Source organism: Natrix helvetica (assembly GCF_964273705.1).
Source record: "Natrix helvetica genome assembly, chromosome: 1".
NCBI lineage: Eukaryota > Metazoa > Chordata > Lepidosauria > Squamata > Natricidae > Natrix > Natrix helvetica.
This window is the reverse complement of record NC_138548.1, coordinates 48,159,722-48,182,779: the sequence shown is the minus strand read 5'-3', so window position 1 is coordinate 48,182,779 and position 23,058 is coordinate 48,159,722. Positions and strand designations below refer to the sequence as shown.

At 40.1% G+C, this 23,058-nt stretch overlaps 1 protein-coding gene across 5 annotated transcripts in view; it reads right to left on the bottom strand.

The window, feature by feature from the left end:
* The window catches only part of FOXN3 (forkhead box N3), a 184,692-nt gene that overhangs the window by 158,585 nt on the left and 3,049 nt on the right, over nucleotides 1-23,058 (bottom strand). For all 5 annotated transcript variants that reach the window (XM_081936931.1, XM_081936930.1, XM_081936933.1 and 2 more), the window contains exon 2: nucleotides 19,722-20,278. In XM_081936931.1, the coding sequence (XP_081793057.1) occupies nucleotides 19,722-20,264 (543 nt within the window). In that variant the 5' untranslated portion in view covers nucleotides 20,265-20,278. The remainder of the gene's footprint in view (nucleotides 1-19,721; nucleotides 20,279-23,058) is intronic.

Genomic DNA, 23,058 nt, shown 5'->3' with positions numbered 1-23,058 from the left:
TAAAGGAGGGGTCCAACCTTAGTACCACCCTGTCCTGGTGGAACACACAGAGATCCTCTCTAGCCGACAGAGCCTGTAGTTCGGATATCCGCCTGGCTGAGGTGATGGCCACAAGAAAGGCCACTTTAAGAGTCAAAAACTTAAGAGACATAGTTTGCAAGAGTTCAAAAAGAGGGCCTGTCAGAGCGTCCAATAGGAGGAGTACCTGTGTACCGTAGGTGGCTTAAGGTTGGATGCCCCCTTGAGGAATCGCCTAACCATAGGGTGGTGAGTCAAGGTCTGAGACCTACCGCACAGAAGTACTGATGAGATGGCCAAGATCTGTCTCCTAATCGTGTTGGGAGCAAACCCTCTGTCCAGTCCCGCCTGAAGGAAGTCCAGAACCTGTGGAATCGTGGCTCGAAACAGATCATGGCCCCTGGAGCTGCACCATGTTGAAAAGGCACGCCATGTAGTACCGTAAATGCACTCTGTGGAAGGTCTGCGAGCCGCCTGAATAGTCTGTATCACCCTGGAGAAGTGGCCTTCCCTCAGGATGCTCCGCTCAAGTGCCAAGCGGTCAACTGAAGCCACTGAGGGTCCGGATGCTCCAGCGATCCCTGGCTGAGGGAAATCCTCTCCTGGGGGATCCTCCGGGGCCTGTCCACCAAGAGAGATTGGAGACCAAACCAAGGCCTCCGGGGCCAGTGTGGGGCAATCACCACCACCTCCGCCGCCTCCCACAGGATTTTCTGTATAACCTTGGGAATCAGGAGTAATGGTGGATAGGCATAGAGGAGCCCCCAGGGCCATGGGCATTGGGGAGCGTCCCTCCCTCCGCCCCCCCATGTCTGATACCTGGAATAAAACCTCAGGAGCTGGGCGTTGAGAGGAGTGGCAAATAGGTCGACTTCCGGGCGTCAGAAGTGCCTTGCCACTTCCTCGAATATCGCCGGCTGCAGCCTCCACTCTGAATTGTCCACCTCGGTCCGGCTGAGCCAGTCGGCTCTGATGTTGTCTACCCCCGCTATATGTTCCGCAGTCAATGACAGAAGGTTCCTTTCGGCCCACTGCCCTCATCGTTTGGTCTCCTTCATGAGGGCCTTCGATCTAGTCCCCCTCTGTCTGTATATATGAGCCTTGGTAGTGATGTTGTCTGTGAGGACTAAGATGTGGCTGCCACTGACAAGGTGACGAAATTGAAGGAGGGCCCGGCAGATAGCCCTGAACTCCAACCAGTTTATGCTGTGAGTCAGTTCCGCCTGGTTCCATTGTCCTTGCGCCATCTGAGCCGGCAGATGGGCGCCCCATCCGAACAGGCTTGCGTCCGTTGTTACCGTCACCCTGTCTGGAGTTCTGCAGATCTCGCTCTTGGAGATTGCCGGGGACATCCACCAAGTCAGTGAGTGGAATACTTCTGTGGGCAGAAGAACCTTGGTCTAGGAGCAGCTCATGCACCTTTGCTGGAAAGGCAAAAGGAACCATTGGAGGTCTCTGGTGTGAAACCGAGCTCAAGGGACAATGCCAATGGCAGACACCATGGTGCCAAGCAACTTGGACAGTGTGGCTAAGGATACCCTATGTCCCCTGGCTACCTGAGCGGCTAGCTGCCTAAGAGAGAGCTGTCTTTCTGATGACAGAGAAACCGAGCCTCTGTATCTATCAGGGCTCCTAGGTGGACCAGACTAGTGGAGGGGTGAAGGTGGCTTTTGGCCAGGTTTACTGAAAACCTGTGGTCTCAAAGGACTGCCATAGTAGTGTCTAGATCCTGTAGCGCACCCTTGAAGGAGGACGACTGCAACAGCAGGTCATCTAAATAACATTGAATTCGAACAGGAACCTGACTCAGGTGAGCTGCCAATGCCGCCATTACCTTCGTGAAAACTGGGCGGATGACAACCTGAAAGGCAGGGCTCAATACTGGAAGTGGTGCCCTAGGTAGCAGAACCGGAGATGTTTACGGTGTTCTGGGGCTATGGGTATATGTAGGTAGGCCTCTGTGAGGTCTATGGAGGTGAGAAAATCTTCCTGCCTAATCCCTTCCAGGATGGAATGCAGTGAATGCATCTTAAACCTCCGATAGTGGATAAAACGGGGAGATATTGGGGGGGGGGGGAAAGGAATGGAGAGTCCAAGCTAAAAAAAGTGGATTAATTCAGCTGGAACTCAAGAAATTGCATCCGAACAGGCTTCACTGAGGAAAAATTCTGGGGAGTGGCTACACAAGGAGGTGTGGTCAAAAGGGAAAAAAAGTTCCTCAGTCCAAAGGGCAAGCAGACTGAATTAACCCATTGCTTAGACTCTCCAAGCGGTGCACAGGAAAATAGAGTAATACCCCTGGCCTTGCTGCTCTGGAGGCACTGGCTGGATGGCCCTGATGTCCAACAGGTGTTGGATGGCCTCCTGCATCAGCAACCTCTGGGTCTGGTTGCTTGAGACAGGGCAGCTCCGAAAGGAAGTCAGGGAGTTGGAGAGGAACTAGAGTGAGAGACCATACCGAATGGTGTTCTGGACCCACTTGTCAGAGGAGGTTAAGTCCCAGCGGTCGGTGAAGTACGCCAAGTGCCCCCCCCAATGGGAGGTGAGCTTGGTCTAGGACTTGCGGAAGGAGCACTTGCCGCCGCCTCCTCTGCCCCCTCGAAAGGGCCTCTTCTGCTGCCTGTCCCTCTGCTGTCTATCTGGGTATCTCTGCCTGGATGAAAAACCTCCTTGGTACTGCCTGGGGCCCGAGTACCCAAACGCCGATCCCCTGAAGGAATCCTGACCCTGGAAGGACGGCCCAAAATCATGCCCCTGGGAGTTGGGGCGTCTAGGGTATGGCGCCGCCCTGAAGTTGGACTTCTTGTGAACGGTGGGGAGCACCTTCCGCTTGTCCTTGTTCTCTACAAGGAATGGATCGAGGGCTGCTCAAAAGAGGGATTCTCCCGTGAACGGGGCCGATGTCAGGTGCCATTTGTGGCGTACTTCTGCTTGCCACTGCTTCAGCCAAAGCAGCCTGCAAGATGCCACAGATGAGGCGATCACCCTGGAAGCAAACCTGGCTGCAGCTAAGGTAGCATCTGAGGAGAATTGGGTGGCGGCCACCAGCTTGTTGATGTCTTGGTGGGCCCTGCCATCTGAAATGGGGATTCGTTGCTAAGGTCTTGCAACCACAGCAGAGAAGACCGATTGAAAAAGGAGGCAGTGGTGGCTGTTCTCACTGCCCAGGCCTCTGTAAAGTGAGGTCAGCTTTTTTGTCTTACGCCTTCAGGACATCCTCTGGTTCCCCAGGCATGTTAGTAGGCGTATGCAGGGCCATGACAGGCACGTCGATGGTGGGTTATGAAAGCACCTGGGCCATGTCCCTGTCCATATTGAAGAAGTCTTGTCCATGGAAGTGGGCATGGGGCCTGCCGTGGGAGAGGCCGCTTGCCGCTTGATCATGTCTAGGAAAGACTTGGGTGTGGGCACCGTGTCTACCTTGATGGCCTGCTCCTCGAAAATGTTTTCTGCTGAAAACCCCTGGGTTTGTAAGGGATCTGTACAAAGAGGGCTGGAACAATCCGGAGAAGGTAGGTTTGGGAGGAGGCATGCCTTCGTCCTCAGAGAGTCTATCCTCTCTGATTTCGCACTCTTCGGAATCCGAAATGCTGTCCCCCTGGGAGGAGGCAGGTGATTCTGGAAAATCTTCCTCCTGAGTCTCTAGCCCTTCCGAGACCCTAGGCACGGGGGCTGCCTGGGTCGGGATTTGTGGCTGCTGCAAGGTTGCTGCCATGCACTGCTGGAAGGCCTGCATCATCATATCCTGGAAGTTGGGCATCTCTGATGTGGGTGGTATTCCTGCCCCTGAGCCAGCAGGTGTGGACGGGAAGAGCTGTGGCGAGGGTCCCGCTGCTGTGAGGCATGGAGGTGATTGCCATCCTTGTGCAGCCCCCCAGATGCCCGAAGTATCAAAGGGAATCCTCACCTGGGGGGGCAGGATTTCCCCACCTGCAGTCCTGCCAGAAAGAATCCCTGGAAATCCTTCCCCAGGTTCCTGGCCAGGGGTAGCCCTCTTGCTGCTGGCGTTGTGGCAAATGCACTCCAAGGCTCGTTGTCTCCGTCTTTCGTATTTGGAGCCAGATTTTGGGGGCTTGGAGCTGCAGCCTGCCTCTTTAGCCACCTTGGAGGAGACATGCTTTCTCTTTGCCTTTGCCTTGCCTCTTCTTCTTCCCTTAGCAGCCTCTGTAGCAGTCTCTGACCTGGTTAGCTGCTCCTCTGCTCCTCCGGTGGGGCTGCTGGCTGCTGGGCTGAAGGCTTGAGTCATGCCGGCATCCTCTGTGCTGCTGGGTGCCACCATCTTGGATCATGTGGTTCCAAAATGGCCGCTAGCTCCAAATTCAAAGAGTTCCTCCCCTGGGAACATGTGGAAGCGGCATGCGCCTTTGGGGCTGCCGTGTGGCTTCCGGTGCCGCTGGAGAGCTTTCTCTCTCGCTTCCTCCGCTCTCTTCCGAGCTTTGTGAGCTCCTGCGGGCCACTATCTCTCTCCAGCACTCGCAGGCAGGTGCGGGTGCTCCTCTGCGTTTTAAAACGCCACGGTTCACTGCTCGACCCCCTGGGGGGGAGCAGAACGCTCCAGTGCCAGCTGAGCTTCTCTGACGTAACTGCCTTCCCGGGGCTTCCAGGGGAGCGTCCCCTCGCCCGCAGTCTCGATTAGTGCCATAGGTCTCTCTTTATGACCTGGGCTGTGTGTTGCCCTGAAGGGCTTGCTGTGCAGGCTCTCTCTCTCTCTTCCCAGCCAGGGACTCAGCCAAGAGCCAGTTACTCACTCAGACAAGGAGGCAGTGAATGCAATCAAGTAAGCAAAGTCAACCCCATCCTGGATACTCCTCCCCTCACTATGGAGAACATGCACTACATTCTATGCCCATGATGGTGAACGCAGAGCCCTCTGTGGGACATGTGCCATTGCCAGCTGCTCTTCTGATTTTCAGTGTGTGCATGCATGCATGTGCACCAGCCAGCTGGTCTTCACACACACCGGAGTGCCAGAAACCTGAAGACCAGATGGCCGGTACATGCATGGTCTTTGGGTTTCCGGCGCTCCAGTGCACGCGAACACCAACTGGCCAGTGTGCATACGCATGCCGGAAACACAAAGACCAGATGACCACCTAGTGTTCAGGTTTCCAGCACTCCACCGCATGCACGCACATACACGCACACACATATCAGTTTAGGCACTCAGTGCTGAAAAGGTTCACCATCACTGTTCTATGGCCTGGGAAAGAAAATGTAATTAATTTAAATAGTATAGTGCAATGTAATATTTACTGCTTAGGAGGAGATTTTATGTTCTGGATACTTGAAAATAGTCACAAAATAATGACTACTATTTTTATAGGTATTCTTCAATTTTTTTAGCTACCTGTCCAAAATGAATAAATGGCATCCTTTCCTACTTTGTTTCTGTGAAATTTAAAATATGTTCTTTCTATTGAAAGCTTTTTTCATTGATTATACAGTTTCCATTACCCAGTAACAATCCTTTCTGCTATGCTTTCCATCAGACTTGAACCTAGAACTGGGAAAAGGAAGAGAAAAATTATTGGAATACAAGCTAAAAAAAAGGCTATGGATTCCTACATAATTAAGACTAAGACCTACTACAGTAGACATAAGCCTACCTGACTCTTCGACCTTATTGGAGCTGTAATTCCCATATTGGGGGGCATCAAAATGGAGAAATCTAACCTCCTCCAACTAACTACCATGCAAGCAACCTGCTAGAGTCATACACAGTCATTGGCAACTTTTTTCAGAAAATTCATTCTGTTGCTGTTGAACACAGTAGTTATTTTGCATAAACCAGCTCATTCAGTACATAGACAGTCCCTAACTATGTTACTATTACCTGTGGTTTTACCTCTGTATCACTACCAAGGACAACGCAGATCAACGTGATGAATCTGAATTATAAAGAAAAAGTATAGCAATATAGAGTGACAAGTACAGGTTTTCAAATATTACATTGATAGTCAACTCTTGTCATCTGTGGGACATATCTGCAGTACAAAGTACAAGTAGCCTTTGACGTACAACCATCCATTTAGTAACCAATATTAAAATGGCAATGAAAAAAGTGACATGACCATTTTTCCCACTTATCAACCATGTAGCACTCCCATGGTCAAGTGATCAAAATTTGGGCATTTTGGCAACTGGCATGTATTTATGACAGTTGCACTTTCCCAGGCCCATATATAACCTTCCCAGACAATTTCTGACAAGCAAAATCAATAGGGGAAGCCAGATTCACAGTCACGTGATTCATTTAACAACTGGAATCATTTGCTTAACAACTGTGGCAGAAACGGTCCTAAAATGGGGCAAAATTCACATAACAAGTGTCTGGCTTAGCAATACATATTTTAGGTTCAATTGTGCTCGTAAGTCGAGGTCTACCTGTAATCTTAACAATCTTAAAAGTCTTGTTGCACCGAATTTGCAATTATTTATTTACTTGTAATATTTATTAGCTGCTTATCTTGCTATATGATAACTGAGTAGATTGCAATATCAAAAGATAAAACTGTACAAATTATAATAACAGATACAATACTATAAAATCAACCTAGCTAAAAAGATGAGAGGGAGGGAATATGATGGAGGGGGGGGAAGAGGATGGGATCTAGTGTTAATCAATCAACCACCAAAATGAAGCCCCTCCATTGGCATTGCAAGCAAACTGGCAGAGCCAGGTTTTTAAGGTCTTATGGAAGGTCAGGAGGGTTGGAGCTGATCTCATGGGAGGGGGAAGGAGATGTTCCAAAGAGCAGGTGCAAATTACCATTACCATACAACTACCATATGTGAATACTTTGTGAAACAGAGAAGCATATCTTCGATGATACTACAGTTGTCCTGGACTTCCAGAGTCGAGGAGGAATGCTCTACAGCTTTTTCCAATAGTCAGGGAATTTTGGCCACTGTATATTTTTGTTTCTCTTTAATAAGGGCATCATAGCAAAGGGAAGTTCAGCAAGAAAAAAGTTTCTTCAAAATGCTGGAGTTTGCTTTTCTCATCTTGCCTCTAATTGCCATTGTTCTGAGAAAGTCATGCACAAGTTACAGAACTGACTGCAGCATGTCTCTGTACATCTGTTTAAGGAACCTGAATAATAATAATTTCTCATGATTTACCTTAAGAGTCGTTCAATTGAAACATGGATATGTAGAAACACAATTATTTGATGGTCAGAGATTGCAATCATTATTGAAAAGGGCACAAAAATATTAGTGGCCAGGTTTTTATTAGGTTTTAGAGAGAAATCAGTGGTTGCTTTTAAAAACCTACTTTATTCAATTTATATTACAATTTTAATAGATTTTATCCTTGGCAATGCCACTAATTTTCAAGACAATTGTAATCAAATGGTGCATTAAAGTCCACTAAAATACCATTTGGGGCTATCTGGAACTCCACATGTTAAAACAAATACTTCAATAACTATAAATAATATCTATGTAGTATATAATAAGATACAGCCCTTTTTAGAACATTTAGAATTTAATATTAGGGCAATGGACTTGCTTATATTTTAAAAAAGAAATATTAAAACTGTATCACTGTACCTTGTCTCTATGAACAAAATAAGGACAAATTTAGTACTCATAACAAGCTTATGGAATTGTCTTTCTATTATATGTCTTTTTCAGATCCAGGATACAATATGCAACTTCCCTAACATACCCAATTATAAACAATTGCCTCTGCTAAAGCAAAAAACCAAAAAACAAAAAACCAATTACGGAGAAAGAACTCAAAGATTAATCTGAAAGCAAAACAGTTAACAGGTCTGTCAGATTTTGTTAAAAGGTGCTTTTGTCAAAACCTAGCCTTAAAAAAAAACCAATCTGAATACTATGCTTCTGTTTTAAAAATGTAATAGTTTTAACTGTGGGCTTGATCTAGAATTATGTAGTACTTAACAGGGAATTCCCCAACTTCTCAGTAGTTTATACACACTCCAAGATATTATAGAAAGGAAGAGTAGAGAATGTCACATCAGAGGCAAGGACTCTTCAAAGCTCAAAGAAGCCATAGGAAGAATAGTTGGGAGGAAGATGGACACAACTAGAAATAGCACTGTAAAACATATAATTGGCGACCTCTGCATTAACAGACTCAGGAAGGCTCCCATCTATAAAGCCATGGGCTGAAAAGAAACATTCTTGGTATTAAAACTTGGTTTAAATTTTATAAAATTCACCACGGCATAAGGTCAGCAGACAAATTCTTCCTATCTGAAGGCTAGCTAGGGAAGAAAAAAAAACATTTCAGCTGCTGCAACCAAGATGCTTGCAGACGTCTTACCTGCAACAGCACTAGTGGTCACAACCATATTATAGCAGAACCGCATAATGCATTTGAACTAAACACGATCCTTTGCCTGCAAGGAGAGGAACTGCCACATCAGTAACTCTGTTGCTAAGGCAACTGCTTACTTTCCATATCAACCGCATGCTCATTGTTACAGAGTCACATATACAAGAAAAATTCCTCTCTATAGCCAAGGACCAGATGGCAGCAAAGCTACGAAAGGCACAGACTAAAGGGATCGCACTAAACGGGTGGTGACATACTAGTGCATTCAAGTGATGGAAACAAAAGCAAATGGATACGGAATTCTACTAGTAAGAAGGAAGAAAAGGGGAGAAACCACCCATGTCACAGTTACAATGCCATCATTAAGACTTCAGGCTTGTACATACAAGCTGATTTTACTGACAAAGACCTTTGTGATGACACTAACGTTTTTCAGCAGCCATCCCAACCATGCCCCACTTCTATCTAAAACAACTTTAGCGTCAGTCTTGTTTAGTATACAACTGTCGATAGCACACTTCACCAAACGAAGAAAACTCGAAGCTGCTTTTTGAAGACGTTTTACAATGAAAATCCAGTGCACATAGCATAAATCTAACATTATTTAACAACATGAGGGAGAGTTGCTCAGCCATCCAGAGAAATCCAGTATTTAACAATTTTTTATAGTGAGTACACAATGTTTGCTGGCTCCTAGCCTATTCCATAAAACAGAAGAAAATGTTAGAAGGCAATATCCTTCTTAGGATAACGCCTGATTTTCCTAGAAGCTCCTTTGCAAAGAGTGGGATTTAGGAAAGTAAAGTACAAACTATATCATACTTTTTGACTCACTTATTGGACAAAACATTAATTTGTTTCCTTGTTTATTTTCTGTTACATTTATAACAATAGCTATCTCAATTATTCTTTGAGGATATTTTATGATTAGAAACTTGTTAAGGATGTGTTTCTATCTAATATATGACTGTGAGTTGTTTCACATTTACTTTATGGGGAAAACAAAAAACAAAGGCAAGATAGAAATCCTTATAAAAATTAACGAGACATTTAAATCCTGATTAAATAGAAAATAACTACTGTTTATTTTAAGTGGCACTTAGCTATTGGATTCAGACCTAGACTATAATATGCATGCATTTAAAACAGATCACTCTAAAATCTGTAAATAAAAAGTAAGTATAAATGTACTTACTTACCCAAGTCACCCAATAACATGTTCTGGGGGCAGCTTCATAAGAAATAAAAGAATAAAATATATATATTTTAAAAAGTAACATAAAATATACCTATAAAGAGAATACCAGTCTAGCAACAAAAATAGGCAATGACTTAAAGGAGCAGTCCCATACACTATCAAAACCTGGAAGTAGGTGGATGTGCTGACTGAAAACAGAGTACTTTGAGTACAATCAAAGGCGTATTAGATGCAGTGCAGGATTGCTAGCATTCTGGATTTGTGTTATTCCAATCATCCCTAAAGCATAAAAAGAACTATGCCAGGTCAAGAGGTAGAATACTTAATTACCTCCCACTGGAGATAAACAAAAGAGTCAGACCAATCTCAATAACCCAAAAAAGCGTAGAAATTAAGGAATACATATTTCTCTCTACAAGTATGGCAGGACTGTTCTGTTAGCCAAAAAAACCTCGCTCAATCTAACATCTCCTGTGTTAACGAGGGTGCAAGAAAGACCTCACATTGTGATGGGTTCACTCACAGAAAAAAATACATGCCTGCAAGACCCAAGTTACAGAACTAAATCATCCATTCAGATTTTAGGCACACAAATGTCCTTCCTGTAAAACTTGACATAGCTTTGTAAGAATTGTATTTATTTATTTAGTATTATATTAGTTTGTCAAAATATAAAATACAGAAGTAGAAAGAAAAATGAAAATAATGTTAAAATAAGGGAGGAAAAGGGGAAGCGAAAGAAGTATAGGAGAAAAGTGAAAAGAAAAAGAAAATCATTGACTTCCAATCCTTTTGGTGCAGTAGAATAAGGTAGTAACATAAAACCCCAATTTTTCACTTGTATATGATAATATATACTAGCCATTTCTATAACAACAAATCTATCTAATCAGCAAAACCCAAATCAAAATTTTATTTTTTCCACCTTAAGCACTAAGTCCAGAAGCGGTTTTCAAGTAGAAACAAAATTAACTGTATTCTTTTCTTTAATCAAAGCAGATGGCTAAATTGACTACTCTGAATAAGAAGCTTAATCTTGGAAGTTACATTCTATCAGCAAGATTTGGGAATTCAATGACCAACCTAAGCATTCTTGAGCAAACAAAAAAATGTTGCCTCCTATTATCTTTTTTGCCATCTGCATGTGTTAAAACGCATATCAAGCATTCTTCTCCCACTACCATCAAAGCTGCAGACCTGAGGCTGCAAAAATTACACATAAAAAAATATCAATATTTCAATAACATTATCAACTACAATTACATTAACTTCACATTTTGAGAAAGCTGGAAGGAAAAAAGCTGACATAATTTATAGAAAAAAAAGAACTGACACCAAATGTTTATGTAGCCTTTTATAGTGTTCCAATCAAACATGTTTCTCAATTTCAATGCTCAATTTCACTTCCTTGATTTTGATTTTCTTCTTCATGGTTTATATCATGTGTTTTAAGAGTTTTAAATATGGGAACAGTAAATTGTTAACATAATCTAAAAGCATATATACTATTAGTCTTAATTTAATATCCACTTGTTCAGCAACTATCCAAAGTTACAATAGCACTTAATAAGGTTACTTAGGATAGATCCTCATAGTTCTGGCCATCACAGTATATCCATAGTCAGGTAATCATGATTGGACACTTGGTGACAAGTTTGCAATTATGTTGAGGCATCCTACAATCACATGACTGCCATTTACAAATTTCACTGTCAGTTTCCAACAAGCAAAAGTCAATGGAGTAACAGTCTGGAAATTGCAAAGGGTGATCACGTCACTGAATATTACTGCAAATGCACAACATTGTTAGGTAAACAACATTGTTCACCTAACAATGTGAACTAGAACTGCCAGAACTGTTATCCCAATGCATTCATATTATGTGCCTAATAACTGCATCACTTAGCAATAGAGTTCCTGGTCCAATTACAGTTGATAACAGAGGAGATGGATATTTTAAAATGAAGCATTTAGCTATAAGTCTTAGTCATTAGAGTGCCCAATGAAATAGAAATACTATATATGGAAATATGGTCCATCCCCCTTTCCAAAGCTGATGCCCTCTTAAGATATTGCAAATTTCAACTCCAATAATTCACAATCAGGATGAATGCCTGGAATTTTGGGAGCTATAGATCTAATACAAAAATGAAACAGAAGAAGCATGATTTTGAACTTAATAGCACAAAACTTGTACTAAAAATGAAGAATACTGAAGGAAAGAAGATACAATTCCTTTAGCCAACTGATAATGTAAAATCAGTCACTCATGTCCAATATACCAAGCTTTTATTCTTGAGATTAAAAGCAATAATTGTTCAAATTTCTAGATGAATGACTCCCACACCTTGGCAGTTTTAAGTTAGGAATTTTCAAGAAAACACTTGATTGCATCTTAGTGTAGTTTATACAGTACTCCTAAAAGTTGTATTTCAGCACCTATTTATTCTATTACTTGTATCTTTGCCATGCTTGTTATCCTTCACAGGTACACAGCATCCAACACATTAGATGCTTAAGCAACTTTTGGGATTCAGATGTCTGATCTCAGAGATGTTGTTAAAACAATCTCACATCTCTATATCTATGCTGCAGTTTACAAGTCAGTGAGTATTCCCCATAGCCTTGTATTTAAGTACTAGACTGGTAGCCACAGGCAACCAGAAATTGCATCTAAGCATTCAACAGGCTAGCCAGGCAAGGAGGAACACCATATCCCTTTTCCGCAGATAGATACCAGATTGGAAGGTCCCTTTTTCATGCTTAGCACAAAATGCATTTGTTTTTGTTTTTCTTTGTTGAGCCTAGGAGACTGGTCAATTTTTGCAAGCTACTAATATATCCAATGCCATAATAGAGTTTTCATAGCTTGAAAAACACAGTTATTCCCTGCACTATTTTAAGGAAAGTGATTCCACCAGACAGCAAAAAGTAGTTCAAGAAGAGAGGCTGAGCAATTCCACTGGTAATTAGAGCAATTCCACTGGCCATTCAAGAACTGTTACCTAATGGCTGCCTTTCACAATGCCACCTGAATTGTCTCTATTCCAGCTCACATATTTCTATCACATGGAAAGAGAGTGCTGGAGTGGATAAGCCTTTGATCTGATCTGGATGGGGTCTACTTATGCTTTAATATTAGGAATTACCCCTTGAGCTTCCATTTTCTTCATTTTACCATCCCTTTCCAATCTTGCTCTCAAATAGTGTGTTTTTAAGTTTATTTTTGAGGACTAGGTCTATTATGTCACTGCTTTTCGTAGTACATGTATTTTTTTAACTGAAGAGTAAAAATGTTTTAAATAAATACCACATTTTAAAAACATTTAAATACAGGACACCCTTTAAAATCGTATTATCACTTAAACTTTTCCAAACTATGTTGTCCAAATAAATAATTCTGAAACTCTAATTACAGTGGAAACATTAGTCCTCAAAATACAGACATTAAGCTAGAGGAAGTTGCAGCTCAGAAAAGTCATCTTCCAACAAGTGAATATAGGTTTTAAACCTAGTGAAACATTTTGCATGAGATTTGTTAGATTCCTATAATAGATCAAGTCATGATACAGTTTTCACCCAGTATGTTGTGTAACCCTATGGCTTAATACAGTGTATACCTCTAACCAATGTTGCTTTATTCAACAAGTATTTAAAAAGTGTGCCTTGCCACTAAATTTATAAAATAACAAAGCATTCCAAACCCAAGAAGCATTTCTTTTACATATTATTACAAAAGTGAAAATAATGTTCATAACTGGAAAAAAGCTGTAAGAATCAACATCAGTTTACAAAGACCCACAAATCCCCAGAACTAAAAGGATTTTAAAGTATAATATTTCAAGTACAGGTAGTGCTCAATTTACAATCACAATTGAGCCCAAACTTTCTGTTGCTAAATGAGACATTTGTTAAGTGAATCACTGGAGTTGATAGGTTAGTTGCTTCCCCATTGGGGAACTCCACTGGAGAGGAGTAAGCAACACTCTAAGCAGTGATAGCAACTTCCTTTTCTTTAAAGGCAACTATCAGAAAGGCATGAGACTACAGCTGTGTAACAGGCTGTATTGAAAATATCCTATCTGGCTTAATTCATGGTAGACCAAACTTATTCATATGCTTATCCACTTACTCTTCTTTTGTAACTTTTGCTATTCACAATTCAATCTGTTTTCCCTTCCAGATCAGTTCTGTGAGATTTTTTTCTTGCTGTTTAAGTAGAGACTGAATCTATAGACAATTTAAAAACTCTCATAGCCTGCTCACTTTTAACAGTTCTGCCTATCCCCGTAAAGCTAAACCTTAGGTTTAATATAACTTGTTGCACTCAAATATATCAAAAAGGCAAACCAATATTCTTAGAGTTCCTTAAAACATTTGGATCAAACATCAGGATTGACAAAGGATAAATAAAAGATGCTTGAGCAAGGGGGCGGGGGTGTTCTTGATTCTAGAAATTTTTCCTTTCTGCTATAGCTTGCCTCCCACTTCTGTTCTACTGGAAATATCCTTAAACTCTTTGGAACAAATCGAACAGGAAAAAGACAAGCAGAAACATCCTATTCTCTGAAAATCAAGGTTAATGAAAGCCATTTTCTAGAGTTTGCTTTAAAAAAGCTCCTCGCTGCACCAGCTCTTGCAGCATCCCAAATGTTTTATAGCCATCAAAGTGCATACGAATACAGATACTCAGGATAATAAGACAAATTATAAAGAGAAGTCTAAATTAAATGAGCATTTGTTTCCCATTTAATTTTTGTGTACCTCAATTTGCTCTTTCTGAAACAGAAAGTTCTAATGAATTTCAACAGAACATTAAATTACTGAAAAGTTTCAGTTGAACAAAACTGAGTCTGAACTGCCAAAAGAATAAAAACTTTAAAAGAAAAGAAAAAAGAAAAAAAATAATTCAAATGCTAAAGAGATTTTGAGTGTTATGTATAACTTAATCCAGGCTAGGTTTTGCTTTATTATTATTATTTTAGAGAAGTTTTGAGTTGCATGTTAAAAAAATCTTTAGACATGCCAAAATCAAATTATAAGCTTCTATTTTAGGAATTACATGGCTCAAATTCTGAATAAAGATAAACCTGTTTTCAAATTACACTTTGCAACAAAAATAAAACAAGGCAGTTAGGGAAATAACAACTCTGGATAAAAAGATTAACCATTTTACCACTACAAATGTTATAAAAGTCAAGAAGTATATAAAGAAGTAAAGGAAAATCCAGTGTAAAATCTAGTGGCATATGTTGCCTTTAGGTAAACTTTACTCATAAGGAAGGATTTCATAAAATTGTTACTCTTTTTTATTTTTCTCAACTACCTTATTTCGCACAATGACTAACAGAAAAATATTCAAAGACAACGTAAATGCATAAGATACGGTTGTATAACATCTTACATCCATTATAACATCATGGAAATTAGACTTCATAATGGAATCATTCATAGTATAGATAGTCCTCGATTTACAATCACAACTGAGCCCAAAATTCAAGTTGCTAAGCGAGACATTTGTTAAGTGAGTTTTGCTCCATTTTTACCGAAACATTTGTTAAGTGAATCACTGCAGTCGTCAAGTTAGTAACATAGTTGTTACATGAATCTGGCTTCCCCATGGACTTTGTCAAAAGGTTGCAAAAGATTGCAAAAGGTAATCACATGATCCTGGGACACTGCAAATGTCATAAATATGAATCAGTTCCAACCATCCAAATATTGATCATATGACCATGGGGGAACTTTTTCAATGCCATTGTAACTTCAAATGTTTGCTAAACAAATCATTGTAAATGTCTATTTAGAATGAGAATATTTCTATTTTCTTCCAAGTATGGAAAAGTATTTTTCAAAGCTTAGTAAAAAGACAAACATTGGTAATGTAAATGTAAAAGTATCAAGGCATATTGTCACTGAGGCCATACATTCTTATTTTATGAATGCTAATTAAATGAGTTCTGCAATTTGTTTGGTCTTCAATTTATGAACTGGGATTACTAGCACCTTAGCACTGTAGTAACTAATAGCATTTAAAAAAAAAGAAAATCTAGGTTCTTGGCCTAAAAATGAATACATTGTTTGTTGATGTAAGTTGATTGTAACATAATGTTCCCAAGCCAATACTTTATATTTGAGTTTAACTAGAAGTCCTCAAACTCATATCCCATCTAACATAGACAATGTTGCTTAGAATCCTAGAACTTGTAGGGCAACCATTCCCATCCCTTGGAGAAACAGAACTGTTTCATGGCCTAAATAACACTATCTATATGGAATGTGTTGTACAGATAAATAGTCCTCAATTTATAGTTGCATCATGACCATTCAAAGTTAGGCTAGATTTCAAAACAGCTACTTATTGCCTATCCTTGAAAGTGACTATCAGACACACACCCACATGACATGACTGCATTTAGGCGCTTAGCAACCATACACATTTACAACTGACTACAGCAACCAACAGTCTTGTGACACAACTTGAGACTTTTTGCCATTTTCCAGCAGAAACATGACAAAAAGTACCCACTGTATATGCTGGATTCCCCTAATGATGTGATTCACTTAACCAATTACCAACAGTGAATTGCTTTACGAACATCATAAAAAGAGTCATAAAATTCAGTTCAATCACATGATGCCTCAACTTACTATTACAACCCATGACCATAATGGAGCACAAATTTTGGTTATGAGTCACAGACTAACTACATGCTTTTTTTTTAACAGAGGATATATATTTGTACAATATATTTTATACTGGTTAACCTAACCATAGTTTACTCACTTCAGTTTTCTAAAACTTGACAACAAATGAATTTGTCCTATTTTGGGATACTAGGCTAAGATATGGTTGATTGGTTTTTGGTTCAGTTTACTTCAGTGTAACATGTGAACATAACCAGAGTATGTATTTTTATTTAGATATAAAAACAATCAAAACACAACTAGCAACCGCAATGAATCTTTTAAAAGAAATATTGAAAGTGCAAACTAGAATCTTGATTTAAAGGTATTCTTTATTTTTTCCTAACAATTCATATCATGACTAAATCACCTTGATTTTTAAGGCACTACATCCACTCCACTTATAACTTAATATCACATTTTTAAAACCTTCATCAGTTTGTAGGAGACTATAAACAGCTGGAAGAGACGTTAACACAACAGAAATAAGAGTATCTGGTTGCTTGATCCCAAAGGAAAGTGGGGCAAGAATACAGAAAGTCAACAGCAAAATGGTTGAAAGAAAAACATCTGAAAAGTAATGTGTTATACTTAACATTATTCCTTTCTTCTGATATTTACACACATACACACCCACACATCCAACAGAATGCTCAAAATAATCTACATTTGCTTCAGCCTGTTGAATATCAAATGTCTTTTCGTCAAACAGGGTTAACAATAACTCACTAGGTTATGGAGAAAGAAAAGTGTGTGTGTATATTATGTATACACACTATATATGTGTGTGTGTGTGTGTGTGTGTGTGTTGTATTTGTGCTGATAAATAAATGAGCTCCCTCCCATATTTGGGCATACCAGGGGTTGTAACACACATACACACATACATACATACATACATACATACATACATACATACATACACACACACAAATATATATATATATATATATATATATATATATATATATATGCATGCACTTTAAGACTTTTAACTGCTGTGTGTCACAGAAAGTCAAAAATACATTAGATTTGATAGAAAGGAGGCATCAATCATAGTAACACCATGTGTATTGCACAAATATCATTCATGTGTTGCTTCTAACACAGCTGTGCAAGATACAAACATCCCTCAAATCACTCTTAATCTCAACTTCCACATTTTATCAACAAGAGATACCATCTAATAGAAATACTGGTTTGTCTCAGAAACAGCTACAAGAAGATTTAGATCATAACAGATTCAATAAAAGGCTAGATGATATAATTCAACAACTAAAGCAATGGCAAGAGATCATTCTCCAATCAGAGAGAACAAGCTTGGTATAAAGATGGTCCTACATTCAATTTTTGCTTCTTTAGTGCAAACTATTAGGCAGCAGGTGCTTAAACCTGCAGATCTGCTGCCAGTGATAAAATACTGACCAGAAAGACTAAGTCCATGGAAACATCTTCTGTAAAATGCAATCCTGGATGGAAAATCTGTATATAAGCTATTTATCTTAACTCAGAGTGCTTTTGTTTTTGTTTGACAAAACTTAAGACTTTCACTTTTCCTCAGTTCAAATACCCAGTCCAAATTTAAGCAAGCAAAAAACCAAGCCAAAAACATATTCTTTGATTCCTAGATTTTTTTCCCCATGGGTCAATCTGTGAATTTCACTGAATTTAAGATACAGATCTCACCAGTTCCTTGCATGGAAGCAACCCAAAATAAACCAAAGTTACAGCAGATGAAATATTCATATAAAATCTTAATGGAAATACGATAAAATTACTGTTTTGTAATAAACAAAAAACTGTAAGACTGCAAAGGTCTGCTGCGCATGCAACACTAGACATAAGAAATAAATTTCTTCACATTCAATTAAAGTGGAAGAGAAGCAAAAACTGCAGAGATGTATAAAAAGCCAAGCATAGCACCATGTTTTCCCGAAAATACAACCTGTCCTGAAGCTAAAGCCTTGCCACATTTTTCGCGTGGGCAAAAATAAAAGCCCACCCCCAAAAATAGCTCCCCGGACAACCCCCCCTCCAGCCAGGCAGAGCACTGCTCGCTGACCTAGCGGTATCCCGAAGGTGCCAAGCCGTGGGAATGAGGTAGGGGCAAAGGCGCTTGCGTTGCTTGGTGCTTTCAGGGTACCTCTAGGTCGGTCAGTGGCACTGTGCCCAGCTGAAGAAGGTGGGTTGCTGGGCAGCTGCTCTCTGTGAGCGGGCTCCTGAAGAGCCGGGCACAGCCACAGGGTCGAATGGCTGTGTTGTGCTGTCACAGCAGCAACACAGCAGCCATGAGGTGACCAAGCTTGCGAGCAGCCGCCCGGCAACCACCCTTTCCAGCCGGGTACAGCGCCGCTGACCAACCTAGCAGTACCTGGAAGGCACCAAGCAGCGCGAGCGCCTGTTCGCCGCCCTCCGCCTCCCGCGGCTCAGTACCTTCGAAATGTCCCTAGGTGAGTGAATGGGGCTCTGCATGGCTGGAGAGGGAGGTTACACAGTGGCGTTTCCGCTCCCCGCTCGCACGAAGGGCACCTCCACTGCTGGCGCCGCCCGCCTGGGTTTTTTTTTCAAAGCATGGAGGACGGATGTCGCTCTGGGAGTACGCACTATGGTTGTATGATCTGCAACCCACAACTATAGAGCGTACTCCCAGAGCGACATCCGTCCTCCGTGCTTTGGAAAAAAAAACAGGCGGCGGGCGGCGCCAGTAGCCGAGGTGCCCTTCGCACGAGCGGGGAACGGAAAAGCCACTGCGCAACCCCCCTCTCCAGCCATGCAGAGCCCCATTCACTCACCTAGGGGCATTCGGAAGGCACCGAGCCACGGAGGCGGAGGGCGGTGAACAGGCCGTCGCGTTGCTTGGTGTCTTCCGGCTACTGCAAGGTCGGTCAGCGGCACTATACCCGGCTGGAAAGAGGGGTTGCTGGGCGGCTGCTCGCAAGCTTGGTCACCTCATGGCTGCTGTGTTGCCTCTGTGACAGCGCAACACAGCCATTCGACCCTGTGGATGTGCCCGGCTCTTCAGGAACCCAGTCGCAAGGGAGCAGCCGCCCGGCAACCCAAAAATAATAAGCCCTCCCTTTTAATAAGCCCAAGGCCATATTTTGTGGGTCAAAAAATATAAAAAATATAAGACCCTGTCATATTTTCGGGGAAATACGGTATTCAACTCATTCTATGTGATTACATGCACCTGGTATGTCTAAAAATCACCAGTAAAACAAAATAGCCTATATTGGTATCGTATAACATGGAATTTTAAAATGCATACTACATATTTATACAAACAATATCTTATAGCTGTCTAGACAAAAAATGCAATGTTTTATGAATGAACCACTTGAGATCAAATACTATTTCTTCAACTGCATGGAGCAATACTGAGAGAGGGGAAAGAGAAAACATAGGATTGCTTGATCCATTTTAACTAGAAAAAAAAAACATCCCAAAACCCAAAGTAGTAATAAAGATTAGAAGACTAAATGGATTTTACAGACATTATTCCAGCCTCACCTGACTTCTGTCTTTGTCCACTTTCTTAAAACATTTATTTAATGACAGATTATGCCTCACAGAATTTTTCCATCCAGTAGGAGCATTTGCAAAATAAGGGAAGTGTTCCAAAATCCAGTTGTATATATCCTTCACAGGAAGCCGCTTGTTTGGAGAGTCCTCAATGGCCATAAATATGAGGCAGCTAAATGAATAAGGTGGTTTACAGTTAGGGTTCTGCTTGGCATCATAGGGCATGTCAGCATGAGCAGGAGATGGAGGGGTATCATCATCCAGGTCTTGAACTGGGCTAACACTTCTTAAGACCGAGTCCCCAAAACTTTTCAGCAAGTTCTTACTCTCATGTAACCAATTCAAATTAGTAAGTTCTTCATCTTCTATAGGATCTTTTTCCAGTCGAAGAGTAGGCAAAGAAAAGTCTAAGTCCTCCTCATCTTGTAGAGTTTTTGATAGGTCACCATCTGTGTAACACTGGCTCAGCCCACTGGAAATGGTAATTCCTGCGCCCTCTGGCTTCTTACTAGGAGGCATAACTGGACCCATTTAGTCGGAGGCTCCTAATAAAATACACAAAAAAGGGTTAGGTAGATAAAAAGAAAATGACATTCAAGCAACTTTTCCTAGTCTGTATTATGGCCTTTTAAAAAGTCTAGTGGCTATGCATCCTCCCACACAACAATGGAATTTTAATTTTTGCAATAAACATTATTGTATTTTTTGAAATACATTTTCTGCCTATGAACAACAAAAATAGGTTGATTTTTAAACCCTTTTAAAAATCATCATGCTTTATTCATGAATTTGAGAAATAAGCAAATGCTATCAATTGTATTTTCTCCCGAACTAGCACATCATATGGACTCCAATATCACTGGTCATAATAACGGTTATTGTTTGTAATAAGCATACAAAATTGAGAGCTTAAGACCAGTTGCTTCATGTTAATTTCAGCTGTTTCACTCCCAATGTGAACACAGCCACATTATAATTATAGCCTCTGTAACTTTGGCTAAATACACAAACAGGCAAAACTCCATGTTTACACACACACATACATTTACAACCAAGCATTCACTCAGCTTCCCAAAGAAATTGCAATAAAATCTGTGGTATGCATTCAGTATTAAGTTTTAGTGATCTAAATACAAGTTAGAGAAGCAGAGAAAAGATGCATATACAGAAAAAGAATTCAGCCCCACAATGACAAATTTAGCTGAAATTACAGTAAACAATGAATGTGACAAGCGTGACTTAGAAGAAAGCATGAATAGTGATGTCATACATAGATCAGTAGATACTGATGTTGCTATACTGGGCTCAGAGAATAGTATGCAAAAATAGATCAGGCTACATTACATTTTAAAAAGCAAAAGGCACCAAAACTAGAAAATGTGTACAAATAAATTGCCTGACTATCTGATATTTTAGAGAAATATTTGAGAAAGTATGAAAAACATTAATTAAACCTGAATTCTGCTATCAAGATTAAGTAATCAAAGCCACATCTTAAGCCATTTACACTTTATCTGAAACAAGTTGATTAACAATTATTCATTATTTCATCTATCTTCAATCAGTATTCCATATGTTATTGTCATCCCCAAGATACTGACCACCATGCCACATCATGGCTTTGGTCAATCAAGGCTTTTACATACTGGTTTATAGTAAGATAAAGAAAGTATAGGCTAAGTTGCTTGTGTTAGTTGTATTTATGCCACATGCAAAATTCCATGACATTGGTCTGTTTTGGCAGTTTGACACGTATGCCACAAATATAATCAAAGTTCAAGCATGTTCCCACTTCACTATAAAGGATCTCTAAATTAAAATAATAGGAGACCAACTAGAAAACCTAAAGTTGCATGTTAGATGTGGACACTGAAAAAATCAATCTACAGAAGCAATATCAAAACATTTCTGTACTATTGACAAAAGAGTTATCAATTAGTTTCATATCTGAGCTTCATTCAAGCCTTTTACCTTTGTGCGACTTTTCTAGAATATTTTCTTTTATTTATATCAATTACAATTATGATCAGCATATTTTATTAATATAGTGTTAGTGCATTACATGAAGATTTAAATGGTTAGCCCCTATATAATGCATGCAACATTTTTATATAAACATATAACCAGGCTTTCCTCAATGTAATGCCTTCAGCATATACCATTTCTAAAACTTCTTAGGAGAAACTCTTTGGGGAAGATTTTGAGCTTAAACAACACTCAGCCGTTGAATTTATTTTTTAAAAAATGAAAAATTATTAGAAACATCTTCAATGTAAAAACTTCACAATAATTTAATATGACATGTCAAAAACCTATGTAAAAGGCTTGATGTTGTTAAGATGTTTCAAAACATTAGAAAAATTATAACTACATAAGAGGTCATTAAGGGGAGTTGAAGAAAAAACACAAAAATCCCAAGATTCTTGGAGATAAAGGTTGAATAAAAATGAAGCTGAAGTTGAAGGAAAATATTAAAATAGTTGAAAAAAGTTAAGTGAATCTATATCATATCATTGCTACCAATGAGAAAATGTATTGATAACACTTAAAACAAAGTTCAACAATTAACAAAAATGTGATTAAAATGTTCTTGAAAATTACAAAATTGGAAGCTACATATCTCTCATTTGAAAGAAGGGGGAGAAGTAGTGAGAATACCCGTAAACATTGCTCAATAAGGGTTTTCAATGCTGTTTTTCTTCACAATGCTGTTTCAGTGTGAAGAAATGCTACCTAGTGAAGACACTGTTATGGAAGTAAGGGAGATTACTGCAACGTGTATCCCTAAAACATTAATCTCGCCGCCCTTAGTTGAAAGCAATGTAGCCAAATGCATTCAGTACAGAGAACTTATATCCCATGAGCAAGCTTTTAAATAGGAAAATTATATCATGGCTGACAACATAATTTAATTGCTCTGTTGCTATGACAACATGCTGCTCTCTTTCAGTTTAATTTGCTTACTTGCCAGCATTCCCCCAAAGGACTATATAATACCATCTATTTTCACACAAAAACTAGGGACTTCTTTCTAAAAGCTTATGTTAGACTGGCAACTCTTTCCAATTCTATAGATACGGGGTCAACTTCATGGTTTTCAACATGCTCTAAGTTAATTAAAATTATAACCCACCAAACAATTTATGTTTGGATTAATAGCCACAACCACTTTACTACATGTTTTAAACATGTGGTTTTATTTATATTTATGTAGAGTAAAAGCCACTGAATGCCACAGGACACACTTCTGATCATGCTGGAAATCTCTCATGGATTCTAATAATAATCATTGAAAAATATAAATTAATGAGAAATATTGTGCATG